The sequence below is a fragment of the Stylophora pistillata genome, chromosome 13, assembly GCF_964205215.1.
Source record: "Stylophora pistillata chromosome 13, jaStyPist1.2, whole genome shotgun sequence".
NCBI lineage: Eukaryota > Metazoa > Cnidaria > Anthozoa > Scleractinia > Pocilloporidae > Stylophora > Stylophora pistillata.
In genome coordinates, this window is record NC_142531.1 from 7,568,097 (window position 1) to 7,586,549 (window position 18,453).

The following is an 18,453-nucleotide window of genomic DNA, read 5'->3' on the forward strand; positions in this document are numbered from 1 at the left end:
TTATGGATCACAGAATATTAATCGTAAGATAACGAAATTGGCGTATCATGCAACTTCTTTCCGCAAATAAAAAACATTAATGAATACTTTTCATTTTCAAACAGAACTCACACTTGCATCTTTCAGGTGTTTGAAATCTTCCTTACATAGTTTCCTCTATTTCACATCTTCTGTGGCTGGATTTACTGCTAAAATATAACATTAATCTCTATTTTTTTTATTCAGAGCAAATAAAATTAAATATTTATTTGTTTCTGTTTTTCACCTGTACAACATTCCTCTCTTTCGTGGGGGCCTGAATGTTATGCAGCCAGTTGCATTGCGTGACGATCCCAAAATACATTATCTATTAAACAAGAATCAATTATATCGGCTAATTTTTAACATCACTGACTAAAAGGAAACTTCAGTTTTTCAGTTTCTTAAAGATATATCTCCTAGCCAATTTAGAATATCTTTTAAGAATCTATTTTGGAAACCTTTTGGATTCCTGATTTGCGTGACTTGTTCTTTCTAATTATTTGAAAGATACACTTCTCCTTCCAACGGAATAGCGAGCATTGCCAACTGCATGCTCCATTGGCAACCGTAGAAACTAGTGTTACTCAGCTCATTTCGAAATTCGTACGAATGATTGAGATATTCGATGCTTTCAATTTCTGACAAGACCGCGTGACTTTGGGAACCTCCCTGGTGTCAATTAACATATTCGACATCCTCAACTTTCCGTATAAATAGATCGTGGAATCCAAAGGTTTCCATACCATTTGCAACTAGCAACGATCAAGATCAGGAGAAACTAGAGACTACAGATCAAGCTTGGAGAAAAACCCGCCATAAAAAAAATATGGAGAAGGTACGGTAGACTTACTATAAATTTAACATTGCAACCATCCAATTGTTATATATAAGACCCTTTTTGTAAGAACGTTCAGGCTGAGTAGACGTTCGTTTAAAAAAGGGTGTACTTGAATTTTCAATTCGAATTAAGTCCGCGAAGTTCATTTCCAGTCGCGTGTTGTTTAGTTGGATTTAAATCCTAAAAAAAGTTTTTTTTTCAATTTATCGAACAGTTAATTAAAATTAGCGCGTGCTATCGAATGGACATCTCCGACCACAGACTTGACAGAAGTGGAAATCTACTCATAGCAGATTTGCCGGAAGGCGAACCTGGTCCTCAAATCCCTGTAAAGTTTACCGGGAGCCATCGGGGCAATACAACAGGTAAATAGAAGCGTATGGTTAGGCTGGACCCTCACAAAAAGCTATTATAAAGATTTTGTGCATGTAAAATGGTAGAGTAGTCTAAAATAATCGAGTATATTTCGAAAGAGGAGAGATTTCCGCAGAAATATAACAGACTTAGTGCCCATTTGAGTGTAAGTAGATTTAAACGAGTTTCCAGATTGGCTCTATCGTGAATGTAATCTACACGGAAAGACACTTGCGGATTTTTTCAATCATTTTCAATTCTGACTGCGAGTTTAATTGCAAACCTTCTATAGATGACGCTCAAGTGTCCATGAACATTCACAAGGCCTCATTAATCTAGCCACACTGCCAGTTTTTGTGATAAAATTATCTTAGACAATAATGCAAAACATTTTCACTTAAGCAAATTTTGATTACGTAAAAGTTCGAGAAATAGTTTTTCGTTGGGTGTCTGTTAGATGTAGAACAGGAAAAAAAAAAGCAAGAGGCTCATAGCTTCCCTGTGTTTTAAACCCAGCTTCAGAACATTATTCAGCTTGCAACTGGATTGATCACATCAATATCTAATTTTCACTAGAGGTAAATTGAATGAGAAAAGTTCATTTTATCGCAATAAATAAAGCTATGTTCACATCTAAAATCTGACTTTCTTCAAATAGTAAATTTGATTGTTTTCTTTTTTTTATTCATGTCTCTAGAATTTTACATAGAAAAAGCCTATCATTATGGAGCAAATACCATCAGGTATAACTTGGATGGCAGCCATTACTACCTGTGTGCAGAAGGAAACAGGGTGTTTTTGCAGGTGAGTTATGGCTCTGAAATAATTATCTCAGTCTGTTGTCTTCAAACTGCAACTTCCCAGAAACAAATTACTCTGGTAGAAATTAAACAAACACAGGGAGCAATAAAAAATAATGATTGTAACTCCTTCCTGGGTGTACATACCTAGTCCTTCTAAATGGGAAATGATAATTTGTGGAATAACCCTGAACTATTCTGTAGTAAAGCATTCTCCACCCTGACCAATCATTTAATTTTTGTGTTACTAGCAGTAAAGTTACTACTTTCTAGTTAAGGTTGCTAATTTAAGTCTATATTTTTATTTGCAGTTGGTCGCCCATCAGCCTATTGAGATGAAATACCTGTTTGAAGTTAAACATGTCAACAACCAGAGTGATTTCATGTCTATTAAGTCTAAAAAGACTGGGAACTTCCTTGCTAGTGACGAAGATGGCAAGGCATTTATGGAGGAAGTCAAGCCTTCCTCAATGAAAGATGACCAGCCAACTAACAGACAAACGTGGTTCCTTTTACACTTTGTGGAAACAGTGAAAATAGAAAGAGAAAGTACATTATACAGTTGTAACTTTGATAACACAAGTATTGACTATTCAATCGCATGTCAAGCTCAAGTGGAAGCCTGTTAGGTGTAAATATGTTTCACTGTGAAAATAGAATGTACAGGAATAAGTATGAGATACTTAACTATTGTTTTTTTCATGGTACGGTTTTGTTCTATATCATATTTTGTAAAGAGTTTGGATTTATTTCTTGCACGGTGTATACTTACTTCTTTTCAAATGATTATTTTTCAATTGCTTTGTGATACATTGAAATGTAGGTGACAATGAAATGTAGACATTGAAATGTATACAAGATATTTCATGTAGCTTTACAGTTAATGAAACTTCCTTAGTAAATTAATTGGTATTTGACGTTAAGTTGTTGTTTTAATAACATGGCTTGAAGTGAGGATAGTTTACTTAAGATGTTCTAGGTAATATAAGTTACTGTAACTGTAACCAGTATATGTCGCTTACTCTATGAGTACCAAGTATTTTTATATTAAAAATGTTATCGGTAAAGACTTCTGTTGTTGTTGCTGTTGTTTTTAGAATTTTTCGTTTCCAACTGATTGAAAGAGAAACAATTGCAGAGGACAGAAGGAGAGAGAGAGTAACAGGTTGAAAGCTACTCAACCTCTTCTTATTGACTTGCTGTGCTAATGTACCTTGAGGAGAAGAAAAAACGAATGAAACTAACACCTTCAAATAAATTTAGTTATATACCTGAGAAGGAAACGAGTACATACCAAACGAACAACGTCCATTTTGCTGTTAGAAGCAAAAAACCGGCTTCCCTTTGTTGTTGGAAACGAACAACACTTTTAGCATGTTGCTCAAACATATTTCAATTTTGATAATAAGATCAATTACCGCGTGGTCGAAGTCTTCATGGTATTATTAGAGGCCAACATAAAGTTTTTAAGCGTGTGACGTGAGTACGAAACGGGTAACGAATAACGCTTCATTTTGTTGTTATAAGAAACGAACAACGCTTTTTGAATCTTTATGATGGTGTCGAAAACAAAGAGTCCTTTAGCGATAAAGATTTCTCGACTTTATTGCCTAAGTACAGACTGTAAGTCTGATCTTTTAGGTGTTTGTCCCTTCGAGTGACATGGCTAAAACTTCGGGTAACATGACTCAGGTTTCGGGCGAGATGACTCTTGGGCGACTTGAACAGTTACTATCACCATCTAACAGCAAATACGACCACAGGCAAATATTCAAAGGAATTGTTGAGAAGTGATGGAAACTCATGAAGTAATTATGCGAGTCTGTAGGGAAATTTCTGACAATTCTTTATCCTTTTTAGACGTCAAAGTTTCAATTGAAGGTAACGGTTTATGCACAAGTGTGTATTACAAACCTACAGACTCGCATAATTACTTGTTATATTCGTCTTCTCATCCATCTCACGTTAAGAATTCCATTCTTTTTTCTCAGTTTCTAAGACTTCGTCGTTTATGTAGTAATGACTCTGATTTTCACCACAAATCAGAGTCAATGTGCCAGTTCTTCGATAAACGTGGTTACCCTGTTTCCGTCGTTCAAGCGGGTTACCACCGCGCTCAACTTATTGATCGACATTCAGCACTACAAACGTCGCATAAGGAAGATTCCGACCGCATTCCATTCACTCTCACGTTTCACCCTCACAACCACTCAGTTAAATCCATCATTCTTAAAAACTTCAAATTACTTCAAAACGATCCAGAGACAAGCACTATCTTTTCGCAGCCTCCGCTCATTTCATTCAAACGCGACAAAAACTTAGGCAATTTTCTGGTCAGAAGTTCTTTTCAGACTAATGAGCAACCAGGCACTTTTAAATGCGCTCGTGCACGATGCAAAACGTGTCCTTTCATTCACAACACTGATAAAATATCGGGACCTAAACGATCCATTAAGATCACCGATCACTTCACATACACCTCCGCTAATGTAATCTATTGCATAACTTGCACTTATTGCAAAAAGATATACATCGGCGAAACAGGCAGAAGACTAGGTGACCGATTCCGAGAACACCTTCGAGACGTGGAAAAGAATGACAAGGACACATCTAAACCAGTCGCTAGACATTTTAATTTACCTAATCATTCTAAGCAACATATCGCAATCTGCGGTCTTTCCTTGCACTTAGGTGGCACGGAAAGCCGGAAAAATCTTGAACAAAAGCTCATCTTTCAAACCGGCAGTCTCAATCCCACAGAGATCAATGAACGCTTTTCCTTCCACTAATTTATTCATGTTTTTCTCGTTGCCATGCACCCACCAATAACGTAGCTCCATTTTCTGCCTTTAAAAGCACACACAACCCACAATTCCTCTATTCGCTCCGACGAAGGGCTAACGCTCGAAACGTCAGCTTTTGTAATCATTACGGTGGCCAATTTACCATTTCAACTTTGTTGATATATCCAAATTATACAAAAGAACGTTTCTCTTTTGCAATACCACGTCAGCAGCGAAGAGGGACAAGTTGATGATGTAGAGGTGCAGAAGCACGGTAACTCATGGTCCACAAATCCCAAGCCATTCCACCCTCTAAAGAAAAGCATGCTCACAGCAATGAAAGGCAACATAGAGAAGAAAGGATCCCAAGGAGTTTACAGTAATCTGACGGGAAGAAGGCAGGTGGTGTTTTTGGGACTTCTTCCGTGTCTGACCTACCACGTGGAAAGCAGCAGATATACAACGCCAAGTCTAGGTTAAGCAGTTCTGTTGCAAAAGATGACGTTGAATACCTTTTAAGGTATGCTTGAGATAAGGAAGATCTCATCCTTCACCACTCAGACTTCTCTGAAGATCGGTGGGTGCTTGGTACAAACAGCATGTGCTCTGCCCTGGCAAAGTTCACCTCATCAGACATAATTTCTCATCTTTTCAGTGTTGATCCAACGTTCCAAATGGGAAAATTTGAGGTTACTCCAGTTGTTTTCAAGCATCTTTTGTTGAAGTCCAGAAGGAGGAACGAAAGCCCTCTTTGTTTTTAGGCCCTACTATGATTCACCATAAGAAGACCTATGATGCCTATAGAGCCCTTGTCGCGGCATGTGCCTCCAAATACAAGGGGTTGTCAAAGGCGAAAGGTTCATCACTAATGGGGAAGAAAACCTTCAATGGGCCTTTGAAGACGAGCTAAAGAACGCCAGGAGCTTACGCTGCTTTAAGCATTTCGAAAACAATTGCAAGGAAAAGCTCCAGAAAATCGGAATTCGGCATAAAAAGAAACAGCGTTTCTTCTTGCATCAAGTGTTTGAAATTCCAAGAACGGCAGCAAGGTATACTGGATGCTATTGATCAGGATGATTTACGTGATCGTTTGGAGTCATCAAAGAGTGAGATGGAAGATAGGGAGAGGGAGTTGTTGAAGAGACTCGATGAGACGTATACTCCTAAGTTCTGGCCCTATCTGAAAGAACGTTCAGATATGATGGCGAGGCACATGGTAGAGAAAGTTCGAAAGGAGGCGGGAATGGGGGTTGGGGATGATGGTAAGCTTCTACGTTGTCAGGTATACTAACAATTCAGAGTCCATGAACAACGTCATGAAATCTGCTAAAGAAACTTTCTCGAAACAAAACTCTTGTGTCTTGCAGCTGAACAAGATTCAGTTTACGCAAAACGTGTTTGAGGTTGTTCATGCAAAGCAAATTGATGAGATGCACTCTGCCATCGCAGGGGTCAGTGATGAGTACACCCTTGCAGATCACGCCAGATATCTACAAGTGCCAGCTTACGTGTGGTTTGAATGGACACCCGAGATGAGGAAAGATTACGTCCTCGGCACTCAGAAGCTTTCGGTAAATGACGTCTTCAAACAGAAAGATCTGCCCTGGCCGTCATTTGAATCTTCACGGGCTGACGAAACAAAGGAATTTCGGTCTTTAGATATTTTATTTAATTGATTTCCGGGTCTTCGGTCTTCGGTCTTCGTTTTGTAGACACCCCTACACCAAGGGGCGCATATTCATCAGTGATGTAGTTCAAACACATTGTTTAACAGATCTTCTACCAAACTAACGTACATATCAATCTTGACGTGAACGTGGCCATGACTATAGTACCACGTATTGCATCGGAGCGCTTTGAGCGCTGCTTTGTAAACTTACGGCATGGGGTAAAATATGGACTAGACTGGACTATTTTTTGACCATTTTTTGGACCATTTTTGGACCATTGTTTGGACCATTTTTTGGACCATTTTTGGACCATTTTTTGGACCATTTTATAAGGGGGAAGCACACCATTAGTACTCAGGGAGGGGTGGGCGCAGTCTATAAGTACTGAGGGAGGGCTGGGAGACAGACTGTTATCATTCAGGGAGGGGCGAGAGGTGGTTGTAATTGTAAACACTACTGGTTAATGGAGCTTTAACTCGATCGTACAAATTATTTTAATCGGTCTTAAACCGGTTGCCATAATGATGTGTTTTGATTTCCTGCCATTCGGTCTTAATGTTCAGGTTTAGATCTCCTCGAATTATTGCTTTGCCTCGATAGAATACAAGCAGACGAAGCCTTTCAGTATTTTTTACCGCTTTTTCTCAAGGCAGTGGTTGATATCACCGAGGGACTTGAATTTTTGCATTCAAGGACTGTGGTACACCGCGACTTGAAAGTAGGGAATGTCTATTTCGGTAGCCACATATGGTTTGTCCCGCGCTCAACGTTGGACGTCTGCACATGAACCAATGTTCTCTTCGAAATCTCGAAAACAAATTTCTCGAGGTTTGCGTTTTCGAGGTTTGCGTTTTCGAGGTCTGCGTTTTTGAGGTCTGCGTTTTCGAAGTCTGCGTTTTCGATGTTTGCGGTCTGCGGATTGCGGTATGCGTTTTCGAGGTCTGTGTTTTAGAGACACCCGAGAGAAGGTTGCTCAGTACGACTGTACCAACAATTATTTTATATAGTAACCGTATAAACGTTAAAGTTGCGATAGCGCTTGTGATTTCTATATGCGGATAAGTCAAGGGCTAAGGACCCGAAATTCCGTGATCTCGTCTGATAACAGCAGTGACAAAGGAAGATAGATAAATCTGGTAATTACATACTGTATACACAAAGGAAAACTGATAGTGCACAAGTCGCCTCAAAAGGCACACGTCTAACCTATGCCATACTGGCAACTCAATAGTAGAGGATCATACACGCAATATTTTCAATAAAAATTGAAGTCCAGTGTTTACGTGGCATTTTCGCTTTCGCATGACAAAAAAAGTAAAGAAACGCCGCGGTCCAGCGCAAAAATTTGGATGTACAAAAAGTCGAAAAACCCAATAAAATTATTTGCGCGAACGAGTAAAAGCTCCATTAACCAGTAGTACTTACAATTACGACCACCTCCCACCCTCCCCGAGTAATAACACTCTGCCTCCCACCCCTCCCTCTGTACTTATAGACTGCATTCACCCCTCTCTGAATACTAATGGTGTGCTTACCCCCTTATAAAATGGTCCAAAAAATTGGTCCAAAAAAGGGTCCTAAAAATGGTCCAAAACATGGTCCAAAAAATAGTCCAGTCCAGTCGATATTTTACCCTATGCCTAAACTTACACGTTTGTCTGCAAGTGTTTGGTTTAACTGATTAATCGATAAAGATTTTCATCAAGATTTTCATCATCATCATCATCATCATCATCATCATCTTTTTCCGTTTTCTGTACGTTTTCCCTCACATCGGTATTCCGTTCTTTGCTAATGCATGGCTTTTTTTTACCTCGTTTTATATTACAATTTTCAAGATTAGAGTGAGATTTGGGCTTAGAAATGCTTGTATTTATGTAAAAACTAGGAACCAGGATATAGTTCGCTCTTTGAGTTGAGCGAGACAATTCAGTTTGCTTTACATAAAGACTAATTTCGATGATCGCGCGGGAAATTCATGCGGCGTACCTCGCGATGCTTACTTAAGGTGGCTCGTACCGGTTTTCATCGTTTTGATGGTTTGTAATTTTGAAAGAATACAACAAAAAGACTGACCAAGGCCAGTTGAACACTTTTACGGGGTTGAATTACATAATCATTGGTTATCCAAAAATAAGTGTCATTTCGTTACTAGCAGTTTCCATGGCAACGCTTTCATAGGCTTATTCAGACGCATTTTTTAGCTTGTGGCTTAAATAATTCAAAAACTAACCCGGTGACCCCCTGATTTTTTTCAGTGATTGCTTTTGGCACTTGAAAAGGAAAATGCACAAAGATTTTTAAAAAAATCTACGGAGCGGAATTTCAGAAAATCTACAAAAAGGGCAATTTTCACACATCGCAAATTTCCTTCCTTTAAATGTGAAGTGAAGCAACCTTTACTTCTCCGAAAATCGTCTTCGTTATCTTAGTTACCTCTAGGTGGCTCGTACCAGTTTGCTCGCGCGGGGAACAGGTCACTATTGCGTGACGCGCGTGAGAGAAACGTGCGAAAGAAGCGCGAGATCAAAAGATGAAAATTCAAAACAAAGATGGCGGCGCGTGGAATTTTTTCTACTTTTGTGAGAAGTTTACCTAAGAGCTTGTATTTGATGTGTTGAGCGGCCACTGAGAATGCAGGAGATAGAAACTAAGATAACGAAGACGATTTTCGGAGAAGTAAAGGTTGCTTCACTTCACATTTAAAAGAAATATTCGACCGATATGAAATCTTGCGACGGCGAAAAAAGAACTCAAGTGAAGGATAATCTACCTGAAGTGGAAGAAGACTTTGAAACTTGAAGGAGAATAATATGATATAGCCAGAAGTCATGTGTAGAATTTTTAAGATTAGCTCGGGAGGCTGTCTTTGACGGCTGTTTAATGATTTTCTTAGCAGATCTAATACTCAACCCGGTTAACAGGTTTGTTGTAACATTTATATGGTACTTTCTTCACTTTTTTTTCTTTCGTTACAAGGTTTCCTTGTCCGAGGTGCAGTCGTGCAATATGCCACAACCCTGGAAATTTCTTGTCATTCGTGTCCCTTTTTTTAGCAAGCGTTCAATTGTATTCATTTACTTATGAAGATGACGGAAGGGTGTTTTGGTAGGAAGAAGGGGGCGCTGTTGGTTTTACTTTACTACATGAAGTTTTGGCTGTGCATCCAAGGTACTACTCATTATTTCTGGCAGGGGGAGGAGCTTGGAAAACTGTTGCAAAGCGAAACGAAAATTTTTAAACCCCCTTGCAGGAAAAGCGAAGGAAGTCTGTGACTTCACCGCATGTTGTGCGGAAATCAAACCCCCACGAACCCCACATGACAAAAAGAAAAATACAGATTACATTTTTTATGAACATCTTTTTGCCAATCACTTACAAAATCAGTTGGAACTGCTTAATTATTAACCTGCCCACCCCCCTAATATCAACAACGAATGGTCCGTACTATCGATTCCTTCACTTTTTTTTAAATTCTTTCAACGTATGAATGAACATGAATTTCATACAACACAAGATGAAATCAAACCCTTTAGCATGATTGTCCAGATGTTCCTCCTTGGCACTCTCCTCCCTGAAAAGTAATTCTTGGGACATGACCAGAAATCAACGTCAACATCTTGAGCGAATCACCAGTTCGAAATTATGTTGGTCACACAGTTGCCATTTGCAAAAGTTTTATCAGCCTCTGTGAGGTTTCTGTTTTAAATGTTTGCTTGGTTGTAAGCAATGCTTAAAACAGACCTTGATGTCTCACTATGAAGCAATTTTTCAGCGACATGTCAAAACTAACTTGGCATTGCATTCATTTTGTTTAGCTTTACAATACATAGTGATCATGAAGAGAATACCCTCTCCTCTTAACCAATCAGTCTTCAAATTGAACTAAAGCCAATATTGATTTGATCATTAGCCCTGATTTCTGCTACTTGTTTGAGTGGCTGGTAATGCAGCATTCAGTCTGAAGCTTCAACATCCACCTCCCCCACCTAGCAACCCCCATTGGCATTTGAGCTTTTGAAAATTGGCACCTTCAATTTTCCACCTCCCTCTCACCCCCGGCCAAAATTGCTTTCAAAGACCTCACCCAATATTGAACAATTCTTTGTGTGAATGCTGTAGAACTTAGGAAACTCACATATTAGTTCTTGGTAGAGCTGTTGGGTTTTTCACTTGTAAGCATCATTCTACAATGTGAAAATTGTCTTTCTAAGCCATCTATGAAAGTTAACGCTCTTTCTCATTAAATTCCTCCATTAATACCTTTGTATTACACAGGAGGAAAGACTTGACACTTCAAGTTCAAATGCCTCACCCCACCCAAGCAAGGTTAAAAAATTCCCCAACCCCCAGGTGCAGACAATGGTTGAATACCTGTGGGGGAGGAGGATGTTGAAGCTTCAAATTGATTAGCACACACTTAGCTCACGTGGTTGCTTATGTTTCCCTGACTTGCAACCAGTTTCAAGTCTTTACTCTGAGTTCCCAATGACTCCTTACAACTTTTACCTTTTTTATTCAGAATTACTGTCTGTCTAATGGCCTGGTCAATGCTTTTGTTTTGATTAAACAACATCCAAGACTGCATTCTATGCTACTTGGGCTTGTAAAGATTCTACAGTTCAAAGTGAAGTTTGAAATACATTCAAGTCTTTTAACAAATTATTAAAAAAACCCAGCTTGGAATTATTTTATTCTGAAATCATTGTAAATAACAACATACACACTAGTGAGTGTATTTAAATGAGTACACAACAAATTTTGGTGTACAAAAATGATTTTGATATAAATTAATATACTCATAGAGTAAAACGTATATTCTGGGTAAAGTACCAGTTACAATTTGTTACAACATTTTAAGTTGTATTTGTTAGCAAACATTATGTAATACTTTTAAGTATGAATAGGCCTCTTAACTATTAAACTTTATGAAATATACTGTATTATTTTATTGTAATTAGTCTTAACAGTTATTCTGGACTGTTTTAACAGTAAAAAAAGCTTGAGCTAATTTTTTCTTCATTACATCTTAAATGTAAAAAACTTATCAAAAGTGTAAACCACAAAATAAGCAAATATACACTGCTCAAAAAACTAAATCAGTATCTTTGAACTCCTGGTACAAAAACGTTCCAAGATTGAAAAAATTTTAAAATTCTCCTAGCTTATTCTTGTAAATAATTTTCACATTGCTACTTAGTAATACCTAACAGGCTTCTACTTGAGTTTGATACCTGACTGAATAATCAAGACTTGTGTCATCGAAGTTACAACTATGTAATGTACTTTCTCTTTCTCTTTTCACTGTTTCCACAAAGAGCAGATTAAACCATGTTCTTCTGTCTGTTGGCTGGCCATCAAACAGTGAAGAATGCTTGACTTCCTCCATAAATGCATTTCCTCTGTCATCACTAGCAAGGTACTTCCCAGTATTTTTTGATTTAATAGACATGTAACCACTACTTTCATTTACATATTTAACTTCAAACAAGTACTTTTCATCATTGGGTTGCTGGGCGACCAGTTTCTAGAAACAAAATATTTGGGAAAAATGGAAAAAGTTGAAAAACTAATCTGAACGCTGGTTTAAAGCTACAAATCTAGTAATTTTCCAGAATTAAAATATTAGTCAGGATGGGAGTACAGAAGTGCAAAAGTACACAAATCTAGTAATTTTCCAGAATTAAAATATTAGTCAGGATGGGAGTACACAAGTGTAAAAAAGCCCCAGATCTGCCTTAAAAAAAGTCGTTTTTGAAAATTCAAAATTTCCAACAATGGTATCCCAGCCATTTTAGCAGGGAAGTTCTTTCCACTTGTGAGCTTCAACCCAGGAGGTTAGAGCTAGGTACATTGCAAGTACATTATATAGCATGTTTTAACTTACCTGTAGAAACACTTTGTCCCTTTCTGCACACAAGTAATAAAGGTTGTCATGTAACTCAATACTAAAGGTATTTGCTCCAGGTTTAGGCCGGTCAATTTTAAAATCTAGAAACAAAAACAAAAAACTCAATTTACTAGACATAGAAAGTCAAATTATATGTAAGTAATTAGTAATTAGCTCACTACAATTTAGTAAAATATATTTATAGACTGGAAATCATTATTTTGTTTGAATAATATGGTCTAGGCTAGGCAAGATTTTAAAGTCAGCTAGGCCTATAACATAAACAAGGGTACACAGAGTTTCTTTGTGCTAGTCTATCTGGCACAAATGCTCAAAGAAACATTCTCAAGCTTTAAACAGGTCATAATTGCTTTAATAAGCAGATTTCCTAAAGATTTGTGTCTATTCAGTAACAGATCACAGATGACATCAAAATTTGGTAAGAACAACAAAGTGACACATGAGGGGCAGCTGAGTGTGGCAGTGGTGATGTTACCACATTTTGACTTCCCCTATGATCTCTTACTGTACAGACCCATGGCAACATGGAAGCTATTTGTTTCATATAGTAAAGAAGCATAAAATTCCTGATGGTGATGTCATCTATGTATCTGCCCTCCAATAGACCATAAGTAAGAACCAATTGAAGAAAGGAAAAGTTTTATTACCTCAGCAGTGGTTATTGTAGTTAGATTAATGTGACCTAGAAGGTTTTGGTGTATGGTCATGAAACCTCGAGTATCAGTGACTAGTGATTATAGTCCATTTTACATTTGCTTCGTTGGTTGCCAAGCCTTTGAATAGGAGTGAGGCTAAGGATATGTTACACTGATGTTGGTGCATTACAAATGTGAATTACTTTGTTATCATGCTAACTTAAGATACTCGTCTCTATCATAACAACGTCACCTTCAGCCTCACTCCAAATCAAAGGTTTAGCAACCAAGTACACAACTGTAAAATGGCCTATTTGCAAGGTAGTTACGAAAACGAAGACCCCGAAAACGAAGACCTAAGACCCTCTACGAAAACGAAGACCCATTACGGAAAAAATAAAAACAATAAAAACAATAAAGCAATACAGAAACAAGACACCTGAATTCTTTGCCGGCGAAAACCACAGGAAGTAATGGTGTTTTAGTAATGTGTCTTCGTGTTCGTGATGGGTCTTCGTTTTCGTAGGGGGTATTCGTTTTCATAATTGGATCTTCGTTTTCGTAATGGGTCTAATCGTTTCCATAGAGGGTCTTAGGTCTTCGTTTTCGGGGTCTTCGTTTTCGTAACTACCTATTTACAATTAAATCTCGATTGAATTAAAAAGCATAAAAAATCCCCGTTGTGGGTTTTTAAATAGATTACGTCCATGATTTGCAATTTTAAGCTAATTTTGCAATGCATTAACTTCCACGTGTCAGTTTATGAACGCCGCTCCGTTAGTGTTGCAATATACACCTCGAATTAGTCTCGAATTTTTGTATAAATTACATCACATTTTTACATGAAAGAAAGCTTCCTGAGAGCCTTGTGTGGGGATCAGACCGTACGAACGCTTTTTTTTTTTACCTGTTTGAGCACTCCTGTGGCTTCCAATAAACTTTATTGCGATTTGAAGACCATGTTGAGTTTCGGTCTGAGGCAAAACTGCCATCATGAGGTTTCCCCCTCTGTCAGGATTGTGTTCCTGTTTGATCATACGATAGCACGACTGAATCTCAGTTACCTGTCGAGAGAAAATCATAGATCAGGATTGTTGATTAAGCTTTTTTTTTAACCTAAACAAAACAGTACGTTACTTGACGCAATCTGCGCAGGATGAGAACTGTTTGGAAGATGTACAATTAAATTTACAACAATCTTATCGTACCTGAACCATGTTTGCGTTTTAAAGCTTTCCTTCTAGACTTGCTCTGATAATCTTGGGTTCTTTCGCCGCCAATAGCGAATTGCAGCATAAGTTCTTCTTATATACGAACATTTGAGGAAGTTTAACATGCAAATTGACATAGGGGGAGTCCCCACAGTCACGCGGTCAATTTCCACAGATTTCTTTAGTTTCTATCCAGTTAAGACTGGTTTCTAGGGCTGCATATTGAGCATGCAGTGGGAAATACCCACAATTTTGCTTCAAAGAGCAGAATACTATTCTAGAAATTTGTCAAAACAACTAGCCATGCTAGTAAAGAAAGCAAATGCAAATAGAATTTTAAAGCTACTCCCATCGGCCCGAAGACATTCCTCTGAGAAAATGAAAGACTGAAACATCTTTGCAAGTGATGTGAGAGATCGACTAATACAAACGCTGTTGTGTGATAATTTGTGTATTTTGGGATCGTCACGCAACTGGCTGCGTGACGTTAGGGCCCTTATGAGAGAAAGAAGTGTCAAGGCAGACAAAACTGTCAGATATAATTTCCGAAAAACTAAAAAAAATTTAAGTAAAAGAGTACGATCCAGGTGCAGAAGAAGTCACAGTTGCAGTCTATGTATGAAAGATTGCAAACACCTGAAAGCTATAAGCCGTGTTGTTAAAGAAAATTCCCTATGAAAAGGAAAGCATTTTATTAAATCCTATCACAATCGGATTAAGTCACAAAATTGACCAAATGCGCAATTTTTTACTATGAGGACCAAGAGTATCTCAAAACTTCGGTCTAAACCAGTCAGGTGGCCTTGTGAGTCATTGCATTACAATAACAGAGTATGAAAACGAGTACTGTTTTTGAAAACACTCCAAGATATGGAGATTAAGTCAAATGGGGTAACTAGAATGTTGATGTCTTACGCTATGTGAAGGGTGTTTAACTCATATAAAACGAAAATTTTTCAAGATTCTCGATCGAGAATTTTAAATTTTTCTCCGTACATTGTGAGCAGGTTCAACAACAACAGAACTCAACATGGGTTTGAGACGTGGCCTTTGTGCCCTTTAATCACGAGGGAGGCACTTTATCCATAGTTCCTGAACAGACTGGAGTAGATATGAATCTTGTTCCGCTTTATTGAGCGTGATTAAGTGGCAAACAATGGCGAGAAATTCACACTGGAGAGGAAGAAAAATAAGGCCAATTACTCAGAAAACGGCGCGTCTTGTTTCTATTACGTCCACGTTCTTTTAACGTATTGGAATATCTGCCCTGAAATGTAACGTCAGCATCGCAGAGCAATTCTTGCATTTGAAATCTCTTCCACACGTTGACCAAATGGATTCTACGAAAGGGGAAAAAACACTTTTGCCATCGTCGAGCGGGTCTTGTTGTTGAAATTTATCCATCCTTTTCACACTATTATGCATAGCTTGACAGATGAGACCATCGACACCTGATTGTCACCAAAAACTCCCCGCTTCAGTCTCGGCGGGGAATTACTGAGACTGGAGTGATACTTGCGGTTGTCCACAAACATGCTTTGTGTGTAGGTTCCCTGCTTCTGTGTGGGAAATTGCATTCCTATACACGTTCAAGTATGGGGAATTTTTAGCTTTTAGCAGTTTATCAAATGCAGACATCACCATCTCTTACAACACTCAGATCACCCTCCTTTTAACTTAACATAATCTTTTTTGTTTTCTCATTTCTGATCCAAGAAAAAATTATTTCAGCCTATAGAATAAGTGTTTTATTTCATTCACAAACCAACTTAAGCTTGCATTACAAGGAAGGGGCAAATATAACCGCCTATAATAGCTTTTACTAATGCAGACATCACCATCTCTTACAACACTCAGATCACCCTCCTTTTAACTTAACATAATCTTTTTTGTTTTCTCATTTCTGATCCAAGAAAAAATTATTTCAGCCTATAGAATAAGTGTTTTATTTCATTCACAAACCAACTTAAGCTTGCATTACAAGGAAGGGGCAAATGTAACCGCCTCCCGGTTAGCTCAATGGATAGAGCGCTGGACTATTGTGCGGGAGGTCGAGGGTTCGAGCCCCGGCCGGACCAACACTCAAGGTCTTAAATTAATTGAGAAGAATTTGCTACCTTTCTATAACATCAAGAAATGGTTAGATATTCTAGTCTTCTCGCATAGGGACGAATAAATGGAGGTCCCGTCTCCTGCAGGGTTGGGGTAGGAGACGTTAATTTCCCACACACGAGATTACTGTGTGATGGATGTCCTCCCCTGGGGTGGGATGGGTGGGAAGGTGAGATCGATAGACTGAAGCGGCTGCCAGAGGCGCCTGATATGCTGACGTCTGTTCTCAACCTTACACTGCACCCGTAATTCAGCCTCTGGGCTGCAAGTGGTCAGATATAAACTATATTCATATTCATATGCTTGTCAAGAATCTACGGACTGTACTTAACTAAGTACATAAGTAACATCGACATAACAAGAAGGTCAATAGTTGGCATTTTTCGTCATGAAGGAGCTCTGAAGAGATGAACGAGTTCATATTTGCCCGAGATTTTACTTCCTGTCTGAACATATTCATTTTTCTTTGGTAGAGAAAATTAAGGTATTCAGTGGGTTAGTTAACTTACAGTGCACTGTAAAAGATAGCTAAGATAAAGAACGTCATAAGTTGCTAATGACTTGCACTCTCTCAGATGTTAGCGAAATCCAAAGAAGTTTGGCAGAGAGTATGAGCAATAAATGGAATTTATTGATTTACCTTTGAATTTGCATCCAGCTCAATCTCATTAGATTCATTGGTTGATCTCGATCGGAACCAAGCCCTTATTCTTCGAATGAATTTAGAGAGAGGATGCATATCGACTTTGAAGACTGGTGTTTCCTCTTTGGCAAGCTTTTGACTCTACGACACTCATGGTCTGGAAATTATGGAAATTGTGTCATGTTGGGTAAGTTCCCACTAATAACTGCAGCCAATCAGGGGTTTTGGCGGTCACACCTACAACACGGGACAAGAATGTAAAATACCGGAAGTTATGATTAGTTAATTTCGATTTGAGTTGTCTGTCTGTATTCCGGACTCTGGACCCCTTCCTCCGTCTGCAAGGTACGCATGCAAGTTAAGTGTTGTAGGTGTAATCAATTCAATTTGTTTGTTACCAGTCATAGGGGTTTGAAAATTAAGGACAGTCCTCCATTTCGTTTCTGTTTGTTTTTGGAAGGCCGCCTGTAAACTTCCTGTGGATCTAGCAGTTCTGAATAAAGAAGATGTTTCTTATGAGAGAGAGAGACCATTCATTTGTATTTAATTAAAGCGTGCAAAAACTATTTCTGTTTAGGGGATGTTTTGATACTACGATGATGCAATACCACTAAAAACGTCATTTGGAACTTTTCTGAAGTATACTCGACTAATTCTACCTTAGCTCTAATGACCCCAGAGATTATTGGAGAGCTTTTCCTAGTATTATAGAATGCAAATTGCTGCTGATTTTGAGCCCATATATTTGAACGGTTTTTATTTTTATTTTTATTGAGAACATTGAATCAGGTTAGAAAAAATATTGAACTGTTCATCTTTTTTCGATCAGCTATAAATCAAGGAATTTCTGATGGCCTTTCGGGTTTTGTCTGAAGAGTAATCATGTGTTATGAACCTATTTTCTTCTCGTAACAAAAGAAATAAAAAAAAGGAATTTAAGGGAAGTGGATACGCGGAGAAATTTATGGTGAAAGAAAAATGATTCAAGGAGAAGGACGACCCGAAGTCAAACGAAACAAAATTAAACAATTGAAAACGAATGAAGAGATACTGCCAGAAATGAATAGTAAATAAAACTGCGATAAAGCCTAGGGTTTACTTAACTGCGCTCTCTGATCATTTCCGGCTGATAAAAATCTCTACTGATCAAGCCATAAAAATTATTCACAAACTATGTAGTAATACACCTAAAGTTAGATACATTACTTCAGCAGTTTGATGACAAGCACGTGAAAAGGTGTCGTGTGATCATGGTTACTGCACAAAAATTTGATTATCGATTATCCTCATCCATTGTTTACTGTGTAAATAATCAATAGTTGCTACAGGTAAAGGAAAAAAGATATCCTCTAGGTCAGGGAAAAGTCAAGGAAGTTCACTTTGAGACAGGGAAAATTTACGTTACGTACGAAGAAGTCCGGGAGAAGTAAAATCTCGAGTAAAAACGAACTCGTTCATCTTTTCAGAGCCCCTTC

The 18,453-nt window shown here is 38.2% G+C and overlaps 2 protein-coding genes and 1 long non-coding RNA gene across 4 annotated transcripts; 2 read left to right on the plus strand and 1 right to left on the minus strand.

Annotated features, from left to right (window-relative positions):
• The first annotated feature begins 760 nt into the window (after positions 1-760).
• On the plus strand, positions 761-3,074 carry LOC148717456 (uncharacterized). The gene is made up of 4 exons (XM_088743633.1): positions 761-856; positions 1,074-1,224; positions 1,911-2,017; positions 2,325-3,074. Exons 1-4 carry the CDS (start codon positions 848-850, stop codon positions 2,640-2,642), a joined length of 585 nt encoding a protein of 194 aa, XP_088599759.1. The 5' UTR covers positions 761-847; the 3' UTR covers positions 2,643-3,074.
• A 5,840-nt stretch (positions 3,075-8,914) lies between these two features.
• Positions 8,915-11,919, plus strand: LOC148717457 (uncharacterized). Its single transcript, XR_015994406.1, has 3 exons — positions 8,915-9,390; positions 9,523-9,637; positions 11,790-11,919. It is a non-coding gene; the product is annotated as an uncharacterized LOC148717457 (long non-coding RNA).
• LOC111339899 (uncharacterized) lies at positions 11,142-17,107 on the minus strand. 2 transcript variants are annotated; one of them, XM_088742258.1, is made up of 4 exons: positions 16,976-17,107; positions 13,920-14,076; positions 12,354-12,457; positions 11,142-11,993 (listed from the first exon to the last, which is right to left on the minus strand). In XM_088742258.1, exons 1-4 carry the CDS (start codon positions 17,072-17,074, stop codon positions 11,673-11,675), a joined length of 681 nt encoding a protein of 226 aa, XP_088598384.1. In that variant the 5' UTR covers positions 17,075-17,107; the 3' UTR covers positions 11,142-11,672. The 2 variants fall into 2 exon arrangements, with proteins under 2 accessions (XP_088598384.1, XP_022802361.1); XM_022946626.2 differs by lacking the exon at positions 16,976-17,107 and adding an exon at positions 14,221-14,637.
• Positions 17,108-18,453: the final 1,346 nt, after the last annotated feature.